The 26,902-nt window shown below is 50.0% G+C and overlaps 2 protein-coding genes across 6 annotated transcripts; both read right to left on the reverse strand.

Moving 5' to 3' along the window:
* Positions 1–357: 357 nt before the first annotated feature.
* Cldn15 (claudin 15) lies at positions 358–10,613 on the reverse strand. 2 transcript variants are annotated; one of them, XM_006249155.5, is made up of 6 exons: positions 9,267–10,613; positions 8,707–9,166; positions 4,520–4,684; positions 1,880–1,961; positions 1,676–1,792; positions 358–1,588 (listed from the first exon to the last, which is right to left on the reverse strand). In XM_006249155.5, the coding sequence occupies exons 2-6, from the start codon at positions 8,921–8,923 to the stop codon at positions 1,486–1,488; spliced, it is 684 nt and encodes a 227-aa protein (XP_006249217.1). In that variant the 5' UTR covers positions 8,924–9,166; positions 9,267–10,613; the 3' UTR covers positions 358–1,485.
* A 134-nt stretch (positions 10,614–10,747) lies between these two features.
* Fis1 (fission, mitochondrial 1) lies at positions 10,748–25,644 on the reverse strand. 4 transcript variants are annotated; one of them, NM_001105919.2, is made up of 5 exons: positions 25,239–25,552; positions 13,806–13,938; positions 11,801–11,877; positions 11,298–11,403; positions 10,748–11,066 (listed from the first exon to the last, which is right to left on the reverse strand). In NM_001105919.2, the coding sequence occupies exons 1-5, from the start codon at positions 25,260–25,262 to the stop codon at positions 10,969–10,971; spliced, it is 438 nt and encodes a 145-aa protein (NP_001099389.1). In that variant the 5' UTR covers positions 25,263–25,552; the 3' UTR covers positions 10,748–10,968. The 4 variants fall into 4 exon arrangements, with proteins under 4 accessions (NP_001099389.1, NP_001387980.1, XP_006249184.1 ...); NM_001401051.1 differs by lacking the exon at positions 25,239–25,552 and adding an exon at positions 14,708–14,841; XM_006249122.5 differs by having other exon boundaries at positions 10,748–11,403; positions 25,239–25,644.
* Between the last annotated feature and the right edge of the window lie 1,258 nt (positions 25,645–26,902).

Below are 26,902 nucleotides of genomic sequence, written 5' to 3' on the forward strand. Positions count from 1 at the left end.
CAATCTGTAGACCAGGCTGGCCTTGAACTCACAGATATCCACCTTCCTCTGCCTCTAGAGTGCTGGGATTAAAAGCTCGCACTGCCAAACCCAGCTGGACAACATTTTCTTAGGAGCTCCTCTTTCTGGACCCTCAAGCTTCCACCTGTATTATTCATCTCTGGTAAGGGACTGAAGAGACGGCCCAGCAGCTAAGATCTGACAGAAGATCAGAGTTCTGCTTCCAACACCCACATGGCGAAATCTCCTATAATCACAGTTCCTGGAGATCTGGTGCCCTCTTTTGGTCCCTTCAGGCACCTGTAGGCACTCGGTGCAGGTAAACCCATGAAGGCGCGCACACATTCATGCAAAAAATGCATCTTTAAAAATACCTTTATTTTGGGGTTGGGGATTTAGCTCAGTGGTAGAGCGCTTGCCTGGGAAGCGCAAGGCCCTGGGTTCGGTCCCCAGCTCCGAAAAAAAGAACCAAAAAAAAAAAACCTTTATTTTAAACCCCAAATCGACTTTAAACACACACACACACACACACACACACACACACACACACACACACACACACACACACACACACCAATGCCCGCCCGTTCTAAATCAACTGCCCCTTTGTGAGGCTGTGAGAAAATAGGTCAGGGGTCAACAGAGAGGAACTTTCAGTGGGCCAGAAGCTTCCCAGCTATTAACAGTCTCCTGAGGTGGGTGATTCGGAGCAGTTGTTAGCGATTTCCCCCTTTCAAATCCTTTTATTGAGAATGTGTGTGTGTGTGTGTGTGCGCGCACGCGTGTGTCCTCTACGCACAAGTCTGTGTGCCCGCAAAGGTCGGAAGAGGGCTCCCAGCACCCTGCTCTATCGTGCTCCACCTCATTCCCTTGAGATTGAACTCACATAGAACCTGGAGTGAGGTTGGAAGCCAGTGAGCCTCAGAGCCCCTCCCTAGCAACACTTGGGCTGCAGGAGTGTGTCCAGGGCCCGCTTTTCACACGGGTACTGGGGATTTGAACTCAGGTCCTCATACTTGTGTAGCAAACACTCTAAACTCACTGAGCCACGTCCCCAGCTCCCTGGCCCACCGTCTCACTAGATGACACAGCCCCCAAAGTGGGCAGACTTGACAGTCTATGGCTTGAAAATGACCCCCTTCCGTGGTCGTAACTTCAGGACCCCAGGAGCCCCCTGTACAATCACAATATACATTGATTTATGCACATATTTCTATAGAGTCACATGCTGCAGACACCTCTGTCCCCTTGAGTCCAGCTGTGGGAGGCCATGCAAGTTGCCCCTGAAGCTTCTGTTCCTGGGAGAGACTGGAGTGCCAGATAAGGTGTGCCCAGAGTGGGTAGTGGCTTCCCGGCATAGGCTGAGGCCTGGAAATTTGGCCTGTCCTCAGGTTATTAACTGGAGACTAGTCCTCCCACAGGTCCTGGGGACGTTTTCTGCTGGGGACAGTGGGACAAGAAACGCTGTCCACCAGGCCGGAGCTCCTACACGTAGGCATTTTTGCCATATTTACCAAAGCTGACGTCACTTTCATCGGAAGTGGCTCGGGCTGTCACAACCGTAGAAGGCTTGTAGGGAAGTCCCACCCTGTGGGATTAAGAGGAAGGCAGGGTCACAGGGGTCATAGGATGTTGTGGTCCCCACTCCACGCCCTCCTCCCGCTCATCCCCTCACCTGGTGGCTGGGTCCTCCTTGGAGTCACAGCAGCAGGTGGAGAAGACACAGATGCCGCCCAGGATGGAGAGCAGAGAGGCGCTCCAGCCCAAGTAGAGGGCAGAGCCCAGTTCATACCTGGAGGAGTGGAGGAAGTGAGTGCCAGCCCAGCCAGAGGAGCTTGGGCTGAGGCCCACCACCCGCCAGGGCAGGCTCCTTCCTTACTTGGTTCCAACATACAGGGGGTTGAAGAAGTCGGTGGTGATGTTGACAGCATACCATGAGATAGCAACCATGCCACAGGCTCCTGGAGAGAAGGTTGGAGGACCACGTCCTAAGTGCCCCCTCACAGCCACAAACCCACCCCATGCCCCACAAGCAAGAGCAATGAGCATCACGCTCAAAAGTAACGCTTCCTTTCCTCAGCCGTGTTCAAGCTGCACCGTCAGGTCACAAAAGTCCCGTGGTGTCTTCTTCTTTTCTTTTTTTTTTCTTTTTCTCGGAGCTGGGGACCGAACCCAGGACCTTGCGCTTCCTAGGTAAGCGCTCTGCCACTGAGCCAAATCCCCAACCCACCATGGTTTCTTCTTAAAGACAAGATCTTAGGAAGCCTAGGCTGGCCTTGAACTCACCACATAGCCTGGCATAACCTTGATCCTGTTACCTTTAGAGATTACAGTCATGAGCCACCACAGAGTTCACATAGTTCTGAGGATGGAACCCTGGGCTCCGTGCACGCTGGCCTTCGGTGGTACTGAGGGACTAGGGTTTAAACGGATTCCCTGGGAGACAGGGAGAACAACCGTGCCTGGGTAATAAAGATGGTGAACTTCTAAGATGATGGGCTTCCTCCTCCCTTCTCCACCTGAGACAAAAGCTTGGCAGCTTAAAACAAAGGCCTGTGGACTTGTCTCCTGCCAGCACACCTCCGCTGACGGACTGGTAACCATCAGGCTATGTTGTTATACAACAATTGAGAGGCAATCAGCTACCCTGTCTTTCTTTAAACTGACCAACCCTGAGTTAGGAAGACTCTGCAGACTGAAAAAAAAAAAACAAAAACAAAAAAAAACAAAAACAAAAACCCTCGGCCCTTCCGGCTTCTCTACCCCCTCTCTGCTTTGTGGAGTTCCTCTGTGTCTGCCACACGGGTGTGTTTCCTTATTCCCAATAGTTTTTCTTCAACTGTGGGTTCATCTGTGTGTCCAAGATTTCTCTGTTGCTATCCGTCCAGTGTGAGATCCCCCCGTTTTTTTTTTTTTGTTTTTTTTTTTTTTTGGTTCTTTTTTTCGGAGCTGGGGACCGAACCCAGGGCCTTGCGCTTCCTAGGTAAGCGCTCTACCACTGAGCTAAATCCTCAGCCCCGAGATCCCCCCGTTTTAATAATTCTTTAACTGGCAGGGAAAATGACCCGATCATGTCCCCCAGGTGGTAACAACAGCTATCGTGAAAGCCCAGTTGTCCAAAAAGGGTTCCCGCCTCTCCAGTACACTGGCTAAGGGCCCTTTCCAAACCTTCAGATCTGGAAAACGGACATAGCCACCACACCTGATTTTATTTTTTTTGACCCTCCCCCATTCCTGGTTTTATAAAAATTATATTATCCTCTTCCTCCTCCCCTTCCTTCTCACCATCATTATTGTGTGGTGTGTGCGCTTGGTATACATGCATGTGTATATATGTGTATGCTCATGTGGAGGTCAAAGGGAAACTTTCAGAAGCTCACTCTTTCCATCCTCTCTGGGGATCTCTGGTTCAATCTTGGGACATCACAAAGTGCCATTTCTCACCAGCCCTGCACAGTTTATCATGGAGGGATGTGTACAGAAATGTAATAAGTCTGACAGTGCTAGGCCATCTGTACACTGTTACTATGCATGTGTGATTGTGTGTGTGTATATGTGGGTTGTATATGTGTGTATGTATATATATATGTATGCTGTGTGTATGTGTGATTATACGTGTGTGTGCTGTACATGTGTGTGTCTGTATGTGTATAAATATGTGTATGTTATGTATGCTGTGTATGTGTGATTATGTGTGTGTGTCTGTATGTGTGTATGTATGTGTATGGAGTGTGTATGTATGATTGTGTGTGTGTGTGCTGTATATGTGTGTGTCTGTATGTGTATATGTATGTGTGTGTATGTCATGTGTATGTGTATATGTGTGTATGTGTATGTTGTGTGTATGTATGCGTGTATATGTGTGACTATGTGTATATATAGGTGTGTGTATGTGTACATTGTGTGTATGGGTGGTGTGTGTATATGTGTATGCTGTGTTTTTGTGTGCTGTGCTGTATATGAATGTGTATATATGTGTATGCTGTGTATGTGTGTATGTATATATGTGTGTGTATGTGTATGTGTCTGTATGTGTATATATATGTGTGTGTATGCTGTGTATGTGTGATGTGTATGTATATGTGTGTGTGCATGTATGCTGCGTGTATGTATGTGTGTGTAGATATGTATGCTATGTATGCTGTGTATGTGTGTATATGTGTATGCTATGTGTGTGTATATATATGTGTCTATGCTGTGTGTATAGTGTGTGTGTGTGTGTGTGTGTGTGTGTGTATACATTCCCTGACTGATCCCTCAGCCAGCCATAAGCTCTGGAAGGAAGTGGTCTCTCAGGTCTGCCTGGACTTTGACTCAGTTGGGAGCAGAGACCACCCTATTCTCCGACACTGAGTTGTGGTCTAGAGATCTGCAGAGTATAGAAGGGTGGAGAGAGGGCAGAGCTGAGCAACAGAGGGCTGAGATCAACCTAAAGGGGAAAGTGAGGCAAATCCCGAGAGCAGGAACTTTGGGCTGAGAAGCCCCCCAGCCCCACCCTGTGTCCCATCTCCCTCATTACCAGCAAGTATGTGGAAGGCCCCTGCAATGGCCAGCAGCTTGGCCTTTCTGGAGAGGTCGATGTTGCCCACGTTGGTGCAGCGGAGCCCCACCATGCCTAGAAAGAGGCCCAGGAAGCCCAGGAGGATGGCGGTGATCATGAGAGCTCGGCAGCCCTGGACATAGCCTGGAGTATACAGCAGGGGAAGCGGTCAGCCTTTTCCTTCCTGCTTTCCTGCACGTCTCTTGTTCCTAAACTTCCTAGCCCCTCCCACTTCAGGCTCCATTCCAGCCTCCCTCTGTATCCCTTTCGCTCCTTCTTGCCTCTTCTCTCGCCCAGCAGCCTGACCCTACCTCATGTGGTCTAGGTTGGCCCCAAACTTGTTAAGGTAGCTGAGCATGACCGTAGCTTCTGATCCTTTTATCTCTGCCTTGACAGTGCTGGGTGACAGGCACACACATCCAGGCCTGGTGTATATGGTACTGGGGATGCAACCCACGTGTCACCAAAGTCCCTCCCCTGGGAGAATGTAAACAGCATCTGTCCCTTCTTCTGGAGGTCCCAAGAACAAACCAAAATAGGACACCACCAAATGTCACCTGAGGGGAACCAGCAAATTAATCAGGCCACCTGACAGAGAGTAATGAACCCTTACTGGCAGAAGGATGACTGACCCCAAAGTAGCCACAACAGAGTCTTACCCAGCGTGGATGGTGGTCCCCATAGGCATAGAACTGAAGGACTCCCCTCGCCTTCACCAGCCCACACATCCTAGTCTCCCTGAGATCCTAGGCCTCATGCAATTAAGGCAGAAGTGCAAATGATTGGAGAGGAGATTAGACACTCAAGTAAGGGCTCAATGACTTCCCATCCTCTCCCTTTTTCTTCCTTCCTTTCTTCCTTTCTCTCCCTTACCCCCTAAGACATGGTTTCCCTGGTTTCCCTGTGTAGTCCTGGCTGTCCTGGAATTCAATAGACCAGGCTGGCCTTTCGAACTCAGAAATCCACCTGCCCCTACCTCCCAAGCACTAAGATTAGAGGTGTGTACCACCACCCACCTGCCTGCCTGTCCATCTGTCTGTCCGTCTTTCCATCCATCCATCCATCCATCCATCCATCCATCCATCCATCCATCCATCTATTGAGACAAGGTTTCATATGGACTAGATGCGCCTCAAACTTGCTGCATAGCTAACTCTCGATCCTCCTGCCTCAGCATTGGGCTTGCTGGGATTCCAGGCCTATGCTACCATGCCCAACACTGTGGACACTCTGGGTTGGAGCTGAGTTTCTTCAAGAGTAACCAGCAGGGGGCAGCAATAATTCGGGGCAGAGGGTAGAGGACCACGGAGATAGGAAACCTGGGCCTAGGAACCCATCCCAGTCAGTTCATCATAATCTTTTGGTGCCTCAGTTTCCCTTTTCTCAAAGCCGAGGGAAGCTGCTGGCTCCTCCTCCTGTTTTTGATGCTTGCCACTCTCAGGAACCTTGTACCCCTTCTCTGGGTGGGGCCCATAGCACACGTGGTGTGGAAGGCAAAAGGCTTGGGTCTCTGCCAGGAAGAGATGAAGTAGCCTGGAGTTAAGAAGTAGGGAGGGGGGACAAAGTTCTCTGAGAGGACATTATGACTCCCAGCCACACCTTCTAGAGAGTCCTCCCATCAATTCTTTTTTTTTTTTTTTAAGTTTTATTTATTATGTATACAGCGTTCTGCCTGCATATGTGACTGCAGGCCAGAAGAGGGCACCAGATCTCATTACAGATGGTTGTGAGCCACCATGTGGTTGCTGGGAATTGAACTCAGGAGCTCTGGAAGAGCAGTCAGTGCTCTTAACCTCTAAGCCACCTCTCCAGCCCCTCCCACCAATTCTTAATGTGCAGAGAAGAGAACACTAATGGATGAAGGAAGGATGACTGAAGGGCCTATGGGTATGTGAATTTAGCGAGTGGCCCCATAGTGTAGAGGTTGCACGGGTATGAAGTCATTGATTATTAGGCCTGGCTTGTTGAGCTATGCCTGAAATCACTCAAGAGGTTGAGGCAAGAGAGCTGCAAGTTCAAGGCCAGCCTGGGCATCTCGGCAAGACTGTCTCAAAATGAAATATAAAAAGGTTGATTCTGTAGCTCACAGGTAGAGCATTTTGCTTGCAATTCCCCAGTGAGGGCTTGGGGGTGGCTCTTAGTGGAATAACACTGGCCTAGACTCCTCCACTGAGAGACAGAGGGTAGCGCAGTGGTGGCATGCTCATTTAGTACAAATACAGTTCTTAGTTTAATCTCTGGTTAAACTAATTACTGGTTGTAATGGGGGGTGGTGGGGGAGATCCCTCTTGGGACTCAGCAGACCACAGAAGAATAACCTGGCCCTCAACTCTGACGCAGTAAATTGAAATCACAACTTCCTCTCCACTTCCCCTGCCTCTAGGCAGGCTGCTTAACTCTGCAGAGTGGTCCAGCTTTGACAAAATGAGGCAAACATGTAAACGCATCTGAAAAGCATAGATTGCATTACACGAAGGGTCATGTCCACATCGGAGGAAAAGCTAGGTATGGAGGTGCGCTCCCGTAATCCCAGCACTTGGGAGGCTGATGTAGGAGGATCTTTTTGAGTTCAGGACCAGCCTTGGCTATATGAGGTCGGAGATTGAATTACATAGCAACACCATGTCTCAAAACAATGTGTGTGTGCATGCGTGCGCGCGCGCGCGCACACACACACACACACACACACACACACACACACACACACACACACACACGGGCGCGCGCCCCAATCCAAACCAAAGAACATAACCCCTTCCATCGCCCCCCAGCAAACTCGAATGTGACTTTCCTCCAAGTTCTCTTACAGACGAAGAGCAGCTACACCATGTGAGGCCCCTTGGAGGTGGCCCAGGTCACAGCAGAATGCCCTCTGCACACCAGGGATGCAGCAGGCTGGTTGGGTGCTGAGTTGATTCTATGCATGGTCCCCTCTGGCCACTTACTGCCCTGTTTGTGACCCAGAATTGATGCAGCTTTTCCAAAGGTTTGGGTGTGGGGCACAGTCAGAGGTCCAAGCAGCTCGATACCTCAGGAGAGTTAGGGAAAGTGGAGATTCACTTAGATACAATATCTGCCCAGAGTATCTTCCAGATATGAGGCCATTTCACAGCATTCTGTTTCCCACCCTGGGCAGGTGTCAGATTCCCCTACCCACTCATCACCTGCAGCTGGGCGCCTAGAAAAGCAAGACCAGAATCTAGTGGCAGGAGCAACCAGAGAAGGTTCATGGTCATCGACTCATAGTTTTTGTAGCATGGGGAAGACTAGGACGTCTAGTGGATGCCGGCCAGAGAGGTGATGGTGTGGGCATACACATATAATCAGTTTGGGGAGCTACTGTTTGGCTTGGGTTGGTACATGTGTTGTGTATGTCTGGGGATCCCTTGGGGGAAATGACGGCAGTGGAAGGAGGGAAGTGTTGTGCAGGAGACCAAGAAAGGATCAGGAGAAGGTAGCAATTTGAGCCCAAGTTAAAGCTGCAGGCTGTAGCCATGTAAGACCATCCATCAAACAAAACAAAATAAAACAAAACAACAACAAAACACATTCTGAGTCCCAAACACACAATGCACGTCCACATAATCACTTCTCCAGCATCCATTTCAACTTCCTAGTAGCTCCCTTTTTCGTGCTAAGTCCAGAGCCCTCTGGAGTTCAGCAGGGCAGGTAGACCCCCAGACTGTAGCTGCTTGGGGAGCTACAGAGGTTGGCATTCAATGGACAAGAGAGAGTCTTGGTCTCACTCCTGCCAACTAAGCCAACCCTTCCCAGAGTGAACCACTAAGGTTCAGTCAACATCCCGTGTGCGCCTGCACTGCACGTTGCCTGGAAGCCTCGTGACCACCCGTGCACTGGCACCATGATTACTCTCAGCTTGTAGGTGGCGACTACCAAATTCATCCCATCACTTGCCTGAGGCCTAGAGCTAGCAAAGGCCTGAATCACATCTGGAAGCCTCTCTTAGCTGGTCGAGAATCACACATTAGGGAACCATGTGTAACACTCTCACCGGACTCATTTTGGGTCATGCAACACCCTTTGTTGGAGCTGTCCAGAACCAAGAGCTTCATCTGAAATCCTTGCCTCTACCCTTTCCTTGGGGATCTCTCCAACCTAAGCCCCCCAACCTCTCTCTGTCCCCTAGAGCCTCCCTCACCCCATACCAGAGAGGGCCAGCATGGACGGGAAGTCCCAGCAGTTGGAGACTCCCAGGGAGTCGGTGGCACAGCTGTACCACAGGTTCTCGAAGATGGTGTTAGTGGTGATGACGTTCCCATGGACGGTAGACACTCTCCAGTAGCTGTTTGGAAGGGTCACCCCCAGCATCAGCAGTCCCAGGGCTGACATGAAGAAACCAAAGGTCTCCACAGCTATCGACATGCTGGGATGCAGGTCCCGCAAGGGGGCTTGAGCCCCAGGGATTGGGATAGAGGTGGCTCCTCCAGGTGAGATGCTAAGGAAGACTGAGGAGGGAGAAGGTTGAAGGGAAGCTCATCCAGCTGCGGTTCTTGTCTGCTGTCTTCTGGAGGTCAGGTCTGATTGCTTCTGCCCGGTCTCTGGGAGGCTCTGCTTCCTGGCAGGTCAGAGGAATGAGCCAAGCCTGCTCCGCTCTGCAGCTGTTGGCTGTGATGGAGGGAAGAGACGGGCCAAAAGTCCACCCCCTCCCCCGGCCTCCGGCCTAGCCCAGGACTCCCCGCCCTAGGAGTGGGGAGGTTGGACTTACTGGGAGACTTATGGATACAGCCAAGGAGCAGCCCCCAAGGGAGGCATTAGGAATCCAGGGGAAGTAGCCTGTCTCTGACTCAGCTGTCACCAGGGTCAGGGAATGAAATTAGAGGGACAAAGAGTTTTAGTACCCAAAAGACCAGAGTGTCTAGAGAAGAAAACTTCCTTCCACCAGGCCCACCACAGCCTTCCACGACGAGCAACCTAGGATGCTGAAGACCCTACAGATGGGACACATAAATCTCCAGGGACCATCAAGTTTGAGTTGGGGGTGACAGGACCTCTCAGACCCTGCCAACCTGGCTCCCACTGGACTCCAGATATCATAGGGCCCTGGGCTTTAGTCTCTGGCTGTTGGCTTTGTTGACACAACCATTATTGGCTTTGGGGTTGTAATGGGAGTTGGGACCACAGATCATAGCTCCTGGGCACACTCCCATGGCTCTATCGGTTGCTTGGATTTAAATGCTGCAGGGCTGAGGTGAGGCCACCGAATACTACTTTCCTCCAAACTTCCTGAACTTGAATTGCCCCTCCGGCTGACCTTTGACTCTTCGGCACTTGAGTTTGATCTTCCTGCCAAGGGGCCAGGGGCCCAGGGTGGGGGGCTGATTATAAGTCTAAGGCATGGTTCTGGCTAATCTCTCTACCTGTCCACTTATTGGGAACCATTACCAGCTCTATTAATTATGATAACTGGAAACCTCTGGGTTCCCCACCCCAACCCTAGCCAAGCACCTGTCTGAACACACATTCCCTTCTTGGCTGCTTCCTGGTCTTGCTTGGCAAGTTGGCCCTAGGCTCCCTTTCCTGAGTGTGCGAGCCACGACTCTGCCCACTGTGGGTCCCCATCCCCTTTTTCTGAATGCAGCTTCTCCATGTTCCCCTCAGGTACCTCCTCCCACCCCTCAGCCAGCCTGCCAGGGGCTGTGGAATGACAAGAATGCAGGGAAGCCAAACAGGCCCACGCAGAGCCTGGCACAGGGGTGTGGGGTGAGCTCTGTGAGATCTCTGCCTCCCACCCCACAGGCTGGGACTGGGGTATCCTGTGCCCAACAACCCCCATCACCCCTGCCATCTCCACAGCTTCCGCTCTCACCCTACGTCATCCATGTCCCCCGAAAGGAGAAAGACGGGGCAGAGGAAGGGGAGGGGGAAGGAAGACAAAGGGAGGGAAGGGCGGAGGTTTTTGGAGGAAGCCCAGTGGGGGCCCCCTGCAGTGGAAAACTCCCAGGCAGCTGTGTGGGTCAGAGGAGACCAGAGTCATAAATCCCAGCTTGCAGTCCCTCCTGTTCACTGTTCTCTCTCATGATTCTGGGGCAGTGGAAAAGCCACGTCCTCGAGGTTCCTTGTTCCTTCGAAGTGGTTTCAGGATAGGGGAGGAAGGAAGGGTGTGGGCTGGGATGCTGGCAAAGGAACCCAGAGCCGGGTAGAGAGGGCCGCCGTGCACCTGGTGAACCTCAACTGACTCTCACACAGTTTCCGAAGCCACGGCCCAACTTTATTTACACTCATTGCAAAGCATGACTGAGGGTAAAGGACAGGTACCAGGGGATGGGGGGCTGGGGGTCATGGAGACTGTGCGGGTGCACGGTAGGGTTGCAGGAGAAAAGGAAGGCGGTGGTGAGGATGGACAGCCCCTCTTTCAGTGTCCCCCAGGCTCCCAGGCGTCCGGGGGCAGAGAGCAGGTGAGGCTGCCTTCAGGATTTGGACTTGGACACAGCCAGTCCAATGAGTCCAGCCAGGCCCGCCACACCCAGGGCCATGCCACCAACAATGGCCATGCCTACCAGTCCATCTGGAAAAGCAAAGAGGGAGACGTGAGCAGATCAGCCCCTACCCTGACCACACTCCCCTCCACAGAAGAGGGGGACCTGTATGTAGAGTCTGAGGGTTGGGGCTCCAGGGCTACCAAGACCCTTGGAAGGTAGGTTTGATAAAGGACTGTGTGTGTGTAGGGGGTGTGGGCAGTGTTCCCAAGGCCCGGGCCTGAGGGAGGAGGAAGAGCAGACAGCATGAGGCCTGTCACCTTTCTTCATGGCCTTGTCAATCAGGCGTTCCAGCTCCTTGGCCTGGTTGTTCTGGGGCTCAGTCTGTAACAGTCCCCGCACATACTTCAGAGCCTTTTCATATTCCTGCAGTCAGAGGAAAGGCACACCTCACCCCATGCTCCTCGGGATGAGCCTCCGGCCACCCCCACACCCAGGGGTGTCCTTCCTTGGCCCCACTCATCCTTCCTCCTCCTCCACCCGTTACCGCCCCACCCCACAGAGTAGAGTTCACAAACAGCCCAGCTGTGGGGGGGTGATAAGCTAGCAGAGATAACAGCTCCAGGCACGGGGCTGCACCCCAGCCTGACGTCACCGTGGTCCCCACACCCCGATACTCTCACCTTCCCTCGGTCTGTCCCAGGATCACTCCATGCAGCCACCATCACCCCAGCCCGCTGCCCTTTGCTGGCTCAGGGAGGGCCAGGGCTCTCTCTGCCTGGGGGCGGGGGGGGGGGATTTGGGCAGGGCCCTGCGGCCTTACCTTGAGCCGGTAGTTGCCCACGGCCAGGTAGAAGACATAATCCCGCTGCTCCTCTTTGCTACCTTTGGGCAACAGCTCTGGAAGGAGGAGGGGGAGGGGAGAGAGAAAGATGGAGTCTCTTTCTAACACTGTGTTCCACCTGTGAGTCCTGCTATGCTGACTCACTCTAGGATCCTGGAGGGCCACTGCCCTGGACCTCCACTACCAGTTCCTATCACCCCAGCTTTCTAGTCACAAACCAAGGGCAGCATGAGCCTGTCAGACAGCTGCGGTGGAAGGCAGGAACCAGCACCGAGGTCTGCATGGACGGGTGCGTTCCACTGGTCAGCTACAGGTCCCACTGCAAGGCCACCTCCTGCCTGGCATTCACAGTCCCTCTTTTAGTTCATTGTCTTGCTGAGGATGACCTGAGTTTCTGCTCCTCCTGCCGCTGCCTTCTGAGTGGTACAGGACCACGGCTGGCTTATGCAGTGCTGGGAAGGGAATCAAACCAGGGTTTCATACACAGCAGACAGGTATGCTACAGACTGAGCTCTTGTTTTGTTTTTGAGACAGGGATTCACTGTGTAGTCCTGCAGCTCACTCTGCAGACCAGGCTGACCTTGAACACGGAGATCTCCTGCCCCTGCCTCCAGAGTGCTGGGATTAAAGGCTCATGCCTCCACTCTAGGTCCACAACTTGCCCCCTTCTCTTAGCTCAGCTTCCTTGAGTGACCCTCATTCCCGCCCCCTCTGTGTGTCAATATGTGTGTATGTGTATATGTGTGTGTGTGTCCATGTGTGTGTGTGTGTCCATGTGTGTCTGTGTGCCCCCGTGTGTTAGGACAGGGACTCACTATGCTGTCCAGGCTTGGGCACTAGCTGTGCAGAGCTGCAGCCTCCTCAGTGTCTGCACTGTGTCCCCACAGAAGACTCAAATGCTCTGAGGCCACCTCCACTGCTGTGCTCTACTACAGGAGAAACCTAAGTCCTAACTCATCAAAGCAGGGGCCAGCATTTGCTTTTACAAAGACGCCAGAGCTGGGGGCACCCCTGAGTTCCCAGCAGTAAGGTGGCTGAAGCAGGATGCAGAGTCCTGGGTCAAAATCAAAAATGACTAAGGGATAGAGCAGTCTTTTGTTACTATTGTCCCTTGATAGCCTCTGGGGTGATGCCAATGCTCCCCCATTCAAAGTCTATAGCTGGAAGGCCCATCATAAAACTAATATAATCTCTACAATTAAACAGTGTTTGCACAGAACCTACTTGTATTCCCCAAAGATTTTTTTTTTTTTTTTTGAGAGAGGAAGCTTGTGTAGCACGGGCTGACCTCAAATTTGGTCAGTAGGTAGCTGACATGGCCTTGAACTTCTCATCTTCCTGCCTCCATCTCCCCAGTCAATGACTACTGAACTATGTCCCTACGTCTTTGGAGTGCTTGGATCACATGTCCTTGATGCCACCAGCCCTTCAGCCACTTTAAATCTCTAGAACTTTCTGCTATCCAATACAATACAAATGCATAGTAACAGCAACTAGTAGCTAGGCCAGAGCTGTTCTGTTTACTGCGTGTGTGCAAATGGAAGCACAGGGGCCAGAGGACGTCTGGCCTCTTGCTTCCCCCTCCACACCATCCCCCAGAGAAAGGGTCTGACTAAGCATTCTCTTGCTCACTCCAGTGCTACTCCCTACACAGGCACTTATAGCCACACTCAGCTTTTGTTGTGGGTGCTGGGGATTTGAACTCAGGTCTCCATGCCTGGACAGAATGCACTGAGTCATCTCCCCAGCCTGAGAACATTTTTCTCTCACAGCATTTCCCATCTGAACCAATGTTCAGATGCTGAAATTGGGGATGTAGAGAGCCAGCCTGGCCTTTTGCTGCTGTGGATTTTCTGGTGGTTACTGAGGGATGAATGTGTTATAAGGTGGGGGTTCCATGACAGAAAGGGTCCTGGAGGGGTGAGGTCAAGGACAGTAGGGGGCAGACTGGCTAGTGGCTGCAAGTGGGGAGCCAGCACCTTACCCTCCAGCAGCACGATGCCTCTACGGATGTCGTCATTGTATTTGCTTCGAACCAGGCACCAGGCGTATTCAAACTGCGTGCTCTTGGACACAGAGCCAGCTGCCTGCTCAGACTGAAATTTCCTTTCAAAATTCTGTCATCAGAGAGAAGAGCAATCATTTAGAAACAATGGGCATCCACCCACCATTCTCTAGCTATCTTGGAGTCTAAATCCCAGTTAGACCACATTTTCCTATCTGTCACCTTTCCCTTGTAGATCTTGGTACTCGGATGTCTAACTTCTGTCATCTCCATCCCTGTGTCCCATGCTCATGTTTAGAAGGTCCCTGAACCCAGCCCCTAGTGGTACCAAGAGGAGATGCCACCTGGTGGAAGCTGCAGGCATGGCAACCGAACCAGCTGACCTCAAGTGGCTGAAGAGTAAACATATTGTCCCAGAGCTAAATGACCTCCTACATGGCCTTTCAATTGAGGCTGCTAGTCCCGTCCTACTCTACTCTTCGGACCTGGGTCTGCCTTACTTTAATTCTAGGAGAGGAAAGAAAACACAGCTACAAGGATGTGGTAAAAATAGCACCTTGAGGGACTAAACACTAGCGAAAGTTTACACCAGGGACTATGCTACTTCATCCTTGCACGAGTACCCCAAATTCCCAGCTCTGCATCACACGAAGACCCCAGGCCTAGGTCTGAGTTGCCGAAACCCTGGAAACTACAACTCCCATCAGGCTCAGGGACACGGCGCAGATTCCCACAAGAGGCAGGATGTCGCAGAGGCTGATGGGAGTCGTAGTTCGGCTCTCCTAGAAAGACGAAACCGGCACTGTTCGGCTTCGGTCAGCTCTCCTCAGGAACTGCCCTTTCCGATTCTGCCCTCGTCCTTCCTCCGGCCCAGACCTTACCTTCAGATCCTCCACAGACACCAGCTCGTTCAGCACAGCCTCCATGGCTGCCACCCCTGCAAGCCTCACACTAAGGTCTCTACTGGGCCACGGTCTCCATGGTCCAGTAGCAGGGGCGGAGAGGCACTTCCGGCATCGACCTGTTGAGGCCCCGCCCCTTCCTCTTGTGCCTTGGGGCCAGCGGTGGCGCTAATGCCTACGCTGGGAACTTTTGCTCTTTTTGGACTCCCCTGCTGTCCTAGATCCTCCAAGGATCACATTATCCTAGGGACCAATTTAACAACCCCCCACTCTAAGACCCTGAAATATCTTCAATGTTTGCAATAAAAACACAATGAGTACCAGGGGCTGGAGGACCTCAATTTAACACAAAGCAAGAGGAATACACCCCACCCCGTCCCCTTCCAACCCCCCTCCCCGCAAACTTGGGTCACATGATCACAGTGGACAGACACTTTTTTTTTTTTTGTTTTTTTGTTTTGTTTTTTGGTTCTTTTTTTTTTTTTTCGGAGCTGGGGATCGAACCCAGGGCCTTGCGCTTCCTAGGCAAGCGCTCTACCACTGAGCTAAATCCCCAACCCCTGGACAGACACTTTTAATAGGATTCTGAAGAAAAGCTGATGGGCCAGGGAACAGTTCAGGGGTTAAAGCCCCATGGCTCTCTTGCAGGAGCTTGCTCAGTTGCCCGCCCCCACATGGTGTGGCTCACAACTGCCTGGATTCCAGCTCCAAGGGGACCCAGTGCCCTCTTCTGACCTCGTCCTCCCGTGCATACGTCCTCATGCAGACACATATACATACACATAATTAAAAATAAAATACAATTATCCCTTGCAGGGTCAGGGCTTTCGAATATGATTTAGCAAACCCGAGGCCTTCAGCCTGAGGAGAAGCAAGAGGCAAACGCTAATTTCTGAGATTTTCGTATTGGGAGCGATACTGGCTAGTGATTCTTTGGATCTTTCATCTTGACCTTTGGTCACACATGGAATCTAAGACTCATAGCAAAGACTCACACACTTTTTTTTTTGGTTGTACGTTTCTTTTTGAGACAGGGTGTTTCTATGCTGCCTTGGCTGGTCTTTAACTGAGATCTGCCTGTCTCTGCCCCCTAAGTGTTGGGCTCAAAGCTGTATACCACCACAACCAGCAGCATAATACATTTTTGTTGAATAAAATAAGAAGAAAGTTATCACCAATCACCAACACCCTTTTTTGTGTTTGCATGGCTTTAATTGCTGTCTCTCACTCCCCAAGCCCTGTGTGTGCATGCAGACATATGGAGGCCAGAAGTCAGCCTCATACACTGCTCCTTAGGTGCCAACCACCTGGTTCCTTGCTTTTGTTCTTTTTTGACACAAATTCTCTCACTGTCTTTAGTTAAGGTTACTGTTGTTAGGATAACAATGCTATGACCAAAGCAACTTGGGGAGGAATTGGGCTCATGCTTCCACACCATAGTCCATCATCAAAGGAAGTCAGGACAGGAACTCAAGCAGGGCAGGAACCTGGAGTCAGCAACTGATGCAGAGGCCACGGAGGAGCGCTGCTTACTGGCTTGCTTTCCGAGCTCTCTCTCTCTCTCTCTCTCTCTCTCTCTCTCTCTCTCTCTCCAATGAGTGTGTGTGTGTGCGTGTGCGCACATGCGCATGCACTCGTGCATGTTTGTAGCCTTGGCTGTACTAGAATTAGCTCTGTAGACCAGCCTGACTACCCTTGAACTCAGATCTGCCTGCCTCTGCTTCCTGATTGCTGGGATTAAAGGCGCACACCACCCACCTCAGCTCGCTCTCTTAGAGAACCCAGGACCACCAGCCCAGGGATGGTACCACTTGCAATGGGCTGGGTCCTCCCCCATTAGTCACTAGTTATCTGCCTTAGAGCCAAATCTCATGGAAGCATTTTTCTCAATTTAGGTTCCCTCCTTTGAGATAACTTAAGTTTGTGTGTCAAGTTGACATAAGTTTAGCCAGCACAGACATCATCCCTTGCCCTATGACTGTGAAACCTCCAGCAATCACAGGCCCTCTGCATGTGCCATCTTTGCTATTCAGTGAGGCGTACATTTTTTTTTCTTTTTTTCGAGGCTGAGTACCGAACCCAGGGCCTTGCGCTTACTAGGCAAGCACTCTACCACTGAGCTAAATCCCCAACCCCCATCCTTGCTATTCAGAACATCTACCTTCTATCCCTGCCCTTGCTTATTGGTTGATTCACTCATTCTTTTTTTTTTTTTCTTTTTTCTTTTTTTTTTCCGGAGCTGGGGACCGAACCCAGGGCCTTACGCTCGCTAGGCAAGCACTCTACCGCTGAGCTAAATCCCCAACCCCCTGATTCACTCATTCTTGATTGAGCATTTCCGAAGTGTTGGTAAGTATTTAAGAACAGGGATGGGTGGGGGGGGGGTTGGGGATTTAGCTCAGTGGTAGAGCGCTTGCCTAGGAAGCGCAAGGCCCTGGGTTCGGTCCCCAGCTCCAAAAAAAAGAACCAAAAAAAAAAAAAAAAAAAAAAGAACAGGGATCGGTACAGCTAAAAATAAAACTCCTGTCCTTGTGCACCTAATATGGGGTGGGGACATAAATTAATAAAGAGCTGGGACTGGTAGTACACGATTATAGTCTTAGCCCTTGGGAGGATGAAGAAGTCTAAGATCATCCTTGGCTATACAGCAAGTGCAAGTCTAGCCTGGGGTACAATCCAAGGCTTTCTCAGAGGCCTGGATGAAAGGGCAGAAGGAATATGAGCTCTGTGTCATTGCTCAAGGGCAGACTTGGGAAGGTCTGAGGCTGGGGGGCCAGGCATTGAAGGAGTCAGGGTTGCAGTTTCTCGGGATCCTACTTTCTTACCTGGGCTAAGGCTATCAGAGGTATCACATGTTCTCTTTGCCAACACTGTCTAATTCAGCTACTCTGGGCCATTCTCCCCCCCCCCCCCCCCCTTACAAATAGCACCCAAGATGCTGTATTTTTTTTTCCTTTTTTTTTTTTTTTCCGGAGCTGGGGACTGAACCCAGGGCCTTGCGCTTGCTAGGCAAGCTCTACCACTGAGCTAAATCCCCAACCCCGATGCTGTATTTCTTAATAAACTTGTTGGCATAAACATCCATTTACATAAGACCTCCTGGTCCCAGCTGTCTGTCTTCACTCATCTTCCCCACTCTGGCCCCTTAACACCTCTCCACTCAGGACCTTTATCTGATGCACTCAGGATGCAGAGCCAGGCCGATCTCTGTGGATCTGTGGCTAGCCTGGTCTACAGAGCAAGTTTCCAGGATAGCCAGGAATATGTAGAGAGACCCTGTCTTAAAACAAAATCAAATAAAATTATAAAACAGAATAGAAAAGAAAACAGTCTGCTCTTCCAGAAGCCGGACTTTAGTTCCCACTTCTCACGTCAGGTGGTTTACAACCTCCTATAACTCCAGTTTTGGGGATCGGATGCCTTTGCTTCTGTGGGTACCTGACACGTACACAGAGGCACATACATATGTACATATAAATAAAAGTAAATCTCTTTAAAAGCGAAAAGCAAGCAAAACCCCAAACATTGTGGCAAAATGATAGATACATAAAATTTGGCTTCTGACCTAAGGTCCCTAGGGCCCCTGGTTTTGATTTTTTTAAGACAGAGTTTTCACTATGTAACCCTGGCTGACCTGGAATAGCCTATGTGGCCCAAAATAACCTTAAATTTACACAAATCAACGTCTGCCTCCAAATGCTGGGATTAAAGGCGTGAGCTACCACACCCAGACAGGATCCCTGACGGGGTCACAGGGGCACTGTGTCCTGAACCCTTGCATCTTCCCGAGGAACCAGAATGTTCTCCAGTCTTATCAAATGGATCCTGGTGGGTCCTGGGGAGCTTTCAGGATGGAGACTGGTCACTGAAGAACCCATTCTGGATGAAAAGCTTGGAATTTTGTGTCTTACCCACCCTCATTCACTAGGGAAGGGAGAGGGCTGGAGACTGAGTCAATAATTAATCAAGCAAAGCCTCCCATAAAAGGCTCTCAACTGGAAGTCAGGGCTCCTGTGCGGGTGATCACGAGGAAGTATCATGAATGATTCTGTCCCCAACACAGCCCTCCAACCTCTCCCAATTGGCCAACACGGAGTTACACCTTTCCTAAGAAACAGAAGTCATTTTCTCATTTAAATAATGGGGGTTGGGGCTGGGGCTCAGGGTGCAAACTGTTGTCTGGTAAGCATGCACTCTGGGCTTGGTCACTAGCTCGGAGAGATGGCTCAGTCAGTACAGATGCCTGCTGTCAAACCTGATGTCCTGAGTTTGGTCCTCGGGACCCATACAGTGGAAAGAGCCGACTTTCACCATGCTATCCTCCCATCTCTGCACTCACACTGTAGCATATTCGAATCAGGCACAACAGAAGGACAAATGTGTGTGGCGGGGGCAGGGGGTGCCACCACAAAGGAAAACAAAACCCATGATGTATTCTGGGGAGTTGAAAGCACATGAAAAGTAGCAGGGGAGGGACCAAGGAGGAGGAGGACAGGCAGGGACTCAGTGACATGCATGCTCAGAGAGAGCAGAGCCCTGCCCCTGGACATGAGGGGGGGGGGGTGGCAGCACAGGTAAACAGAAGAGGGCTACAGGCAGACAAGAGCACGATGTGCACTGGCCGTGGTGGTTGTGGGCCCCAATCCTGTTCTTCAGGAGCAGGGAAGGGGATCACCAGTTCAAGGCACACCCCAGTTAAATAGTGAATTCAAGGTCAGGAGACCTAGAATGAGCTCACGTCTCAAAATAAAGAATAAAAGGTGTGTGTGTCTGGGGTGAGGAAGGGGGAGGGGAGGAAGGAGGGAGGGAAAGATGGTTCAATGCTTAAGGGAACTTAATTCTTTTGCAGAAAATCCAAATTTCGTTTCCAGCAACCAATTGCTCCAGGGGACATGGCATAGTGTTCTGGTCTCCAAGGGTACATGCACTCATGTGCACACACAGAAACACGCGTATACATGTAAGGAGAATAAAATAACTGGTTTTACTTTGCATGTATGTTTTGTTTGAATGTATATATGTGCAGCATGTGCATGCCTGAGGGCCTTTAAACTCTGAAGAGGGGATCACATTCTCTAGTCCTGGAGGTAAGGATGGTTACAAGCCCCCTCATGGGTGACGTGAACTGAATCACAAATGTTCTTAACTGTGCAGCCATTTCCCCTGCCTCCCAACTAAAACACTTAAAAAACAAAACAAAACTAAAGCTGGATGGTGGTGAATGTCTGTAATTCCAGCACTCAAGACAGGAAGACCTCCATGAGCTCAAGGGTAGCTTAGTCTAAATATGACTTTCTAGGACAGTTGGAACTACACAGAGAGACCCTGTTTCAAAAATAAAGAAACAAACAAACAGAAAGTCAAGAAAAGAACTTGGTTATAGAGCTCCTGCCTAGAATCCTACAGTGAGGGGCTGGGGGCGTGGCTCAGTGGTAGAGCCCCTGCCTAGAATCCCCCAGTGAGGGGCTGGGGGTGTGGCTCAGTGGTTGAGTACTTGCTGAGCATATGCTGAGTTCCATCCCTAGCAGTGAACAAAAACAAACAAAGGCTTCAGGAAGTCCCACAAGCAAAGAGTTGGTGAAATTGTGTGAGAGGCGACCAGGCTGACAAACAGGTTTTTGCCTTGGCAGACCTAATGAACACCTATTCAATGCCTGTTCAATGGTGTAGGTAGGCCTTTTGAGCCACAAGGAAATAGGTTCTAAAAAGTTCTGTCACCTGGTAAATGTCACAGAGAATTTTCCTTTAATTTTTAACTTTAATATTATTGGGTTTAACCGTTTGTTATGGTTATCATTTTAAAACCCAGGTCATTATCATCCGTTTTTGTTAAATTACTATTCTCATGTGTGTCTAAAGTGTACGTCAAGGCTACAGTACAAGTATGGAAGTCAGAGGACAATTTGGTGAAGTTGGTTCTCTCCTTCCAGCTTTACAATGGTTGTGGTGGCGGGGGGGGGGGGGTGGGTGGGGGGAAGCGGGTAAAGGGTCAAACTCATTTTTCCTTTTTTTAAAGATTTATTTATTTATTTATTACATATAAGTACACCGTAGTTGTCTTCAGACGCACCAGAAGAGGGCATCAGATCCCATTACAGATGGTTGTGAGCCACCATGTGAGTGCTGGGATTTGACCTCTGGAAGAGCAGTCAGTGCTCTTAACCACTGAGCCATCCCTCCAGCCCAAGGGTCAAACTCATGCGCCAGACCTGTTCAGTAAGTTTTTTCCCTGCTGGGCCACCTTTCCAACCCTGGACCTGGGATTTTTTTTTTTCCTTTTCTTTTTTTTTTTTTTTTGGAGCTGGGGACCGAACCCAGGGCCTTGCGCTTGCTAGGCAAGCACTCTACCACTGAGCAAAATCCCCAACCCCTGGACCTGGGATTTTTAATCCAAGTCCTGCCTTAAAGAAGGTTCCCTTTCTCTTTCCTTTTTCCCTCCCTCCTTCTCTTCCTTCCCAGTCTCTAGCTCAGGCTGGCCTTGAACCCACTAAGTAGTTGGGGATGACCTTGAACTCCTGACCTCCCTGCCTCTTCTCTCAGGCACTAGGGTTACAGGTGTGGAACCATCACTCCTGCTTTATGTGGTGCTGGGGAGTGAACTCAGGATTTCTCACATGCCAAGTGAACGCTCTATCAACAAGCTACGTCCCCAGCAGCATCCTTTTCCATTTGCTTTGAGCCCAAGCTGTCTTCATTTCTACCCCAGGTTCTTACTGCCACTTCAGACGTGAAGAGACAGAGGGAATGTGCTTGGAGCCTGGAGAAGTTAAGCCCAGGCAGTCGGTTGTCTGTCATTTCTGTACTTTGGAAGCTGCTTCTCTGCACTCCCTGGGAACTCAGGTCCTTACTTACTCCGTCTCAGGTCTCCGATGGAATGGAAGACTAGAGTTGTAGTTTCACAATTAAATTACGAAAGATCTAGAAAATGTTTTAAAATCTAAGGAGATGTTTTTAGAATGTGACACATACAACTTATGAAGGTTAAAGGAAATTAAAAACGGACGTTTTAAGGTTGGTGACTCTAAGTTAGTTAAATTAGAGAATTTAAATGCTTAAGATGGTAATGAAAAAATGATTTAGATGCAGAAATCTGAACTTACCAAGAGAGGACAGATAATAAAATATTTTATCTAAAGACTGCCAAATACAAAAAGACTGGACTTTTTGAATGTAAGTCTCATTTAACAGTTTTCATAATTGTTTCATAATTGTTCCTTCTGTATGCTGCTTATTATTATAAGAAACAGAGCCTTTTTATTTAGATGGAAAGAGGAAACTGGAGTGGGTTGGTCTGGTGCTAAATTCTGTACCCCAAGATCTGGTTGCTCTGAGATGAGGAGATCCTCATGTGCACCAGCCTTTGTTATGTGCACTGTCACTTTGCTCCATGTTCTCCCTGACTGGACAATAAAGATGCCTACAGTCTGGGCTGGGCAGACGAGAGGGGGCGGAGTAAATTCCTGGGCTTGGGGTCTGAGACCGGGAACACAAGACGGGAAAATGACACAGTGGAAGGGAGAAGCCACCATGGGTAGTTGGATTGTGACCTCATGGCCATGAGACCAGCTGGAGTAGGGGCAGCCCAGGCCGAACTTGGCAAGTGTTATCTTGGTCAGTGGCAGGGAGTAGACAAGAAAATCATAGCGGGTTGATTTCTGCCCAGCTCTAGTGCTTTTAGGCTTTTATAATATAATGGTTTTGTGTCTTTTATTTGGGAATTTTATGGTCTAAGTGGGATTAAAAACCCCCAAAATAATATTTACCACAAGAGGAACCCAAGCAAGAGGTAGTCAACGCAAATGATTACATATAGTTTGGTTACTCCTCTAAACCAAAGTAAACACCTCACTCTGTAATCTTTTTTTCTTTTCCTGACAGGGTCTCACTGTGTAGTCCTGGTTGGCCTAGAACTTGCTATGTTGCCCAGGCTGGCCTCAAATTCATAGAGATCCACCTGCCTCTGCCTCCCTGGGATGAAAGGTGTGTGCTACCATGGCTGGCAAACTTGTGTGTGTGTGTGTGTCTGTGTGTGTGTGTGTGTGTGTGTGTGTGTGCGCGTGCGCGCGCAAGCCCTGATGTGCACCTGGAGGTCAGAAGAAACCCTATAGAAATCACTCCTCCCCTTCTACCCTGTGTTGATCAAACTCAAGGCATCAGGCTTGGTGGCAAGCACCTTCACCCTACTTATCCTAGTTAGTTAGGTATCCCAAACATTGTCCATAAGTGAGGGAAAACAGGGCAGGAACCTGGAGGCAGGAACTGAAACAGAAGTTTTGGGGATGCTGCTCACCTGCTTGCTTCCCTGGCTTGCTCAGCCTGCTTTCTTATAGAACCCAGGACCACCAGCCTGGGGATGGCACCGCCCACAGTGGGCTGGGCCTCCCACATTAAAAAAAAAAAAAAATCATGAAAACGTCCTCCGGACTTCGCATCAGATTGGCAGGCCAATCTGATGGAGCCATCTTCTCACTTCAAGTTCCCTGTTCCCAGATGACCCTGGCTTGCTTGTGCCAAGATGTCAAGGAGCTAACCAGCACACAGCCGAGCCATCTTGCCAGTCCCTAAGCTCCTAACTACTTCTTTACTCCTACTGACTGCAGGCTTCACCTTGATCAGTAGGGGAGAACAGTGCAGGCTAACTCTAGACCCTGCAAAGCAAAGCAGTCCCCAAGGACTATTTTGATGGTCCAATAGTAAAGTCACTCCGCACGCCATCACCTCCAGTTCTAGTGGAAGTGAAAATCTGATGTCATCCTCATGGTTAGGGACTCTGTTTGCTCTGTGCTGTGTTTTCAGTGTGACCCTTGTGTTAATGATGGGATTAATCCTGGCCTCCTGGCTTAGACTGGGAGGTCTGTGAGGGCAGGACCTCTGTCTGTCTGCTCTTGTCGAGCCCAGTTCAGTGCCTAAGAGCGATAGACACTCAAGTCACAATTACTGAGGCAATAGATTCTTGTTATTACTAACGCTATAAACAATGGTTTTTCATTCTGTGTGTTCTGGTGTTCTGCCTGCAAGCATGTATGTGTGCCACACGTCCTCAGAGGCCAGAAGAGAGTTCTGGACCCCCTTGGAACTAGAATCATAGTTGCGAGCCACCATGTCGTTGCTGGGAATCTAACGGGTTTTCTGCGAAAGCAACGAGTGTTCTTAACTTTGGAGCCAACTCTCCATCCCCTCACTATTAACTTTTTAAAAATTATCACTATTAGTGTCTGTGTGTATATGTGTGTGTGTATACGTGCATGTGTATGTAGAGGCCAGAAAATAACATCCAATAGTCTTCCACTATTGCCCCTGCCTTATCTTACAGGGTCTCTCACAGACCTCTCTTCCTCCTACCAGCATTTGGGTTACAGATGGGCGCAGTCAAATTGGGCTTTTATGTGAGTGCTGACTGGGGATCTAAGCTCAGATCGTCACGCTTTATGGACAGACACATTTCCCCCATGGATGGGAGGCAGGGTCCCCATAGCCCAGGTGAGCTTTAAAGTCTTGCTTCCACTGCCTCGACTTCCCAACTTTGGATTTATAGAGGTGTCCATCAGCACACCCAGCTTCATTATTAACTTTCTGGAAAGTTCTAACATAACGTATAGTAAGTCACAATAGAGTTTGGCTAAGTAATAGCCATTTGGGGAAATGGTCAACAAAAGGGTAAGAAAAGGAAAAGGCAGGCTTGAAGACATTCATTCTTGCATCATCTGAGAGGGGAGTCACCAGGAACGGTTTTATTAAATGATGCTACGCAGGCTTAAACATCACAAGCATATTGGTTTAGGGCCTGTAGATGGACTATTCAAAGCAAAACAAAACACTTTCCAGCTCTGGGATGCACGTGAGCAGAAATGAGCGGGACGATCGTGGTCGGTGAGACTAAACTTGGTCATGGTCCAGGTTCTGAGCCCAAGCCCCTCCCTTGAGCCCGCGAAGCCTGTTGGCAGTGGTTAGCGCAGGAGTGCTCGGCAAATCCTCCTGACCAGGACTCCATTTCTGGTGGTTTCCAACCTTTAGTCACTTCCCCTCTACTTCTCGTTGCCCTGGTTAGGCGGGGAGTTAAGATGTCCAATCATGAGTAAATCTTCTCACACCCTATTAAGCAGCTACAACATGCCAAGCATTCTTGGTGCTAGATAGGCGATCAGAACTCTTGTCCTCACGGAGGTACACCATAGTGGAAGAGAGTCTGAACTGCTAACGAATACATATTATATAATCAGACAGTTCCCGCTTCCAGCCTATCAACACAGCTCAACACAGTTTGGTACCAGCTACCTTTCATGGCCGAAATCAGAGCGCTAATGTTCTCATTAAAAACAGCCGAGAGTGGTGGTGATGCATGCTTATGACCCTAGCATTTGGAAGGCTGAGGCTGGAGAACTCGTGAGTTCCAGGCTGGCCTAGGCTACATGGCAAGACCTTGTCTCAAAAAAAAAAAAAAAAAAAAAAAAATCAAAGCTACACAAAACAGTGTTTGAAAATTTCAACCCTCAGGATCGACCCCACTTACCCTTGCAGCTTCATCTCTGGGCATCCATGTAACCCTACATCCGAGGATGATCTCAGGACAGCTTTCTTTGGTTTTTATCCGTAGCGATCTATCAGCTGGAGTCTTTCATCCTGCACCGCAGCCAGGACATAGGCCCAGGGCTGTTCTCTACAGGCACTTTGGGGGTTCATCCCTTACCACGCAACCCTGCAATCCTTCACGCTACAACTACTATGTCTCATTCATCTTTTCTGACAAAGGACAGTCCCAAGAGGCCAGCCTCCGGGTAGAAGAAGTAACGGCAGGCGTTACAGAAAGCACGCTTGGGTCCCTCTGGGAAGCCTGAATTTCCGGGTAGCGCCTCCTTAGGGGCTTCTCTAGGAAGTCGGCTCGATGCTCTGGAGGACCCGGAGCTGATCCACTGGGAAGAGCGAGGTATTGAGTCTGCGCAGTAGCTGGCCTTCAAAGAGGGGTGGGGCCGAGCGGGGCCAAGGGCGGAGCGAGAGGACTGCGCTGACCAGTGAACGCGCGCTGCTCTACAAGGGGCGGGGCGACACTAGGAGGGCGGGGCGCGACTGGATGCTGGAAAGAGGGTCTCTCCCTCCTTCAGATTTCTTAGATCAGGTGCTTGTCTTAAGACGCGAGTTCGATTCCCAGGAGTCTGAGGGTGAACCGAGAGCGCCATACATCCACCTTATGCACGCACATAAAATAAATAAAATATAATAAAAGTGATTATTTTAAATTAAGGTGCATGTGTGTGGTGCATAGTGCCTGTGGAAAAACTACAGGTTCCTTCAACCTGGAGTTGACCGAATAGGCTAATCTGACTGGCCAGTGAGCCCCAGTTATGCCCGACTCTGCCTCATCAGCACTGGGATGCCCAGCTCTTTATGTGGATTCTGGGGATCCAAACTCAGTTCCGCAAACTTGTGTGGCAAGTACTTTACCATCTGAGCCATTTTCCCAGCTCACAACAAATAGATTGTTCATAGAGATAAGATCCCAAAAGGGTAACTCCTACCCTTTTGGGATGAAAGCTAACAGGCAGTTTCCTACAATCACTAAGATATCTGAAGCTACTTTTAGAAGCTTTCATCCCTAGCTTTTTGGCCGGGGCCCATTGCTTTACCAGACAACAGGAATTGTGGGTAGCTGAGAAGTTCCTTTGGTGTTGATAGATCCAGAACCCTAAGCCCTAGAAACAAGGGCTCCAGGCTTTAGTAGGCAGTGACTTTGGCTGTTAGGTACACAGTTCAGGGTATTGCTCTCCCTTCTAACCAGCGGAGCCACTGGCACTTGGCAGATATTGTAATCTTTGGCTTCTAGCAGCAGTGAGCAGCAGGGGAGTGTCTGTTAATGGATTTTGAAGTATTGGGGCCCTCAGCTAGAACAGCTAGTTACAGGAATGTGTTAGAATCCAGCTGCTGGATGCCTGCAGCAGTGCCCCCCAGCCCTGCCTCCCACCATTCCCAGACACCCACACCCACACCCACAGATAGGCACCCTGTGGAAACAGTGTGAGTCCCTGGTTAACACACCCGGAAAGTGAGCTTACGTCACAGTGGGTATGGGTAGCCACACATTCTGCTTCCCCACCCTTCCCTCCCTCCTGCCTAGGAATCAGAGTATGGCTACAGGCTTTTGCTGTGAAACCTGCCCCATCCTCAGGAACATGCAAAAAG

Source organism: Rattus norvegicus, chromosome 12, assembly GCF_036323735.1.
Source record: "Rattus norvegicus strain BN/NHsdMcwi chromosome 12, GRCr8, whole genome shotgun sequence".
NCBI classification, from domain to species: domain Eukaryota; kingdom Metazoa; phylum Chordata; class Mammalia; order Rodentia; family Muridae; genus Rattus; species Rattus norvegicus.

Coding starts and splice junctions, on each gene's coding strand:
- Cldn15 (XM_006249155.5), bottom strand. CDS start 8,923: ATGTCGATAGCTGTGGAGACCTTTGGTTTCTTCATGTCAGCCCTGGGA. Junction 4,685..8,706: donor GTCCATGCTGGCCCTCTCTG/GTATGGGGTGAG, acceptor TGTATACTCCAG/GCTATGTCCAGGGCTGCCGA. Junction 1,589..1,675: donor AAGGAGGACCCAGCCACCAG/GTGAGGGGATGA, acceptor TTAATCCCACAG/GGTGGGACTTCCCTACAAGC.
- Fis1 (XM_006249121.5), bottom strand. CDS start 14,752: ATGGAGGCTGTGCTGAACGAGCTGGTGTCTGTGGAGGATCTGAAG. Junction 13,939..14,707: donor TGTCTGTGGAGGATCTGAAG/GTAAGGTCTGGG, acceptor CTCTGATGACAG/AATTTTGAAAGGAAATTTCA. Junction 11,404..11,800: donor TGGGCAACTACCGGCTCAAG/GTAAGGCCGCAG, acceptor CTCTGACTGCAG/GAATATGAAAAGGCTCTGAA.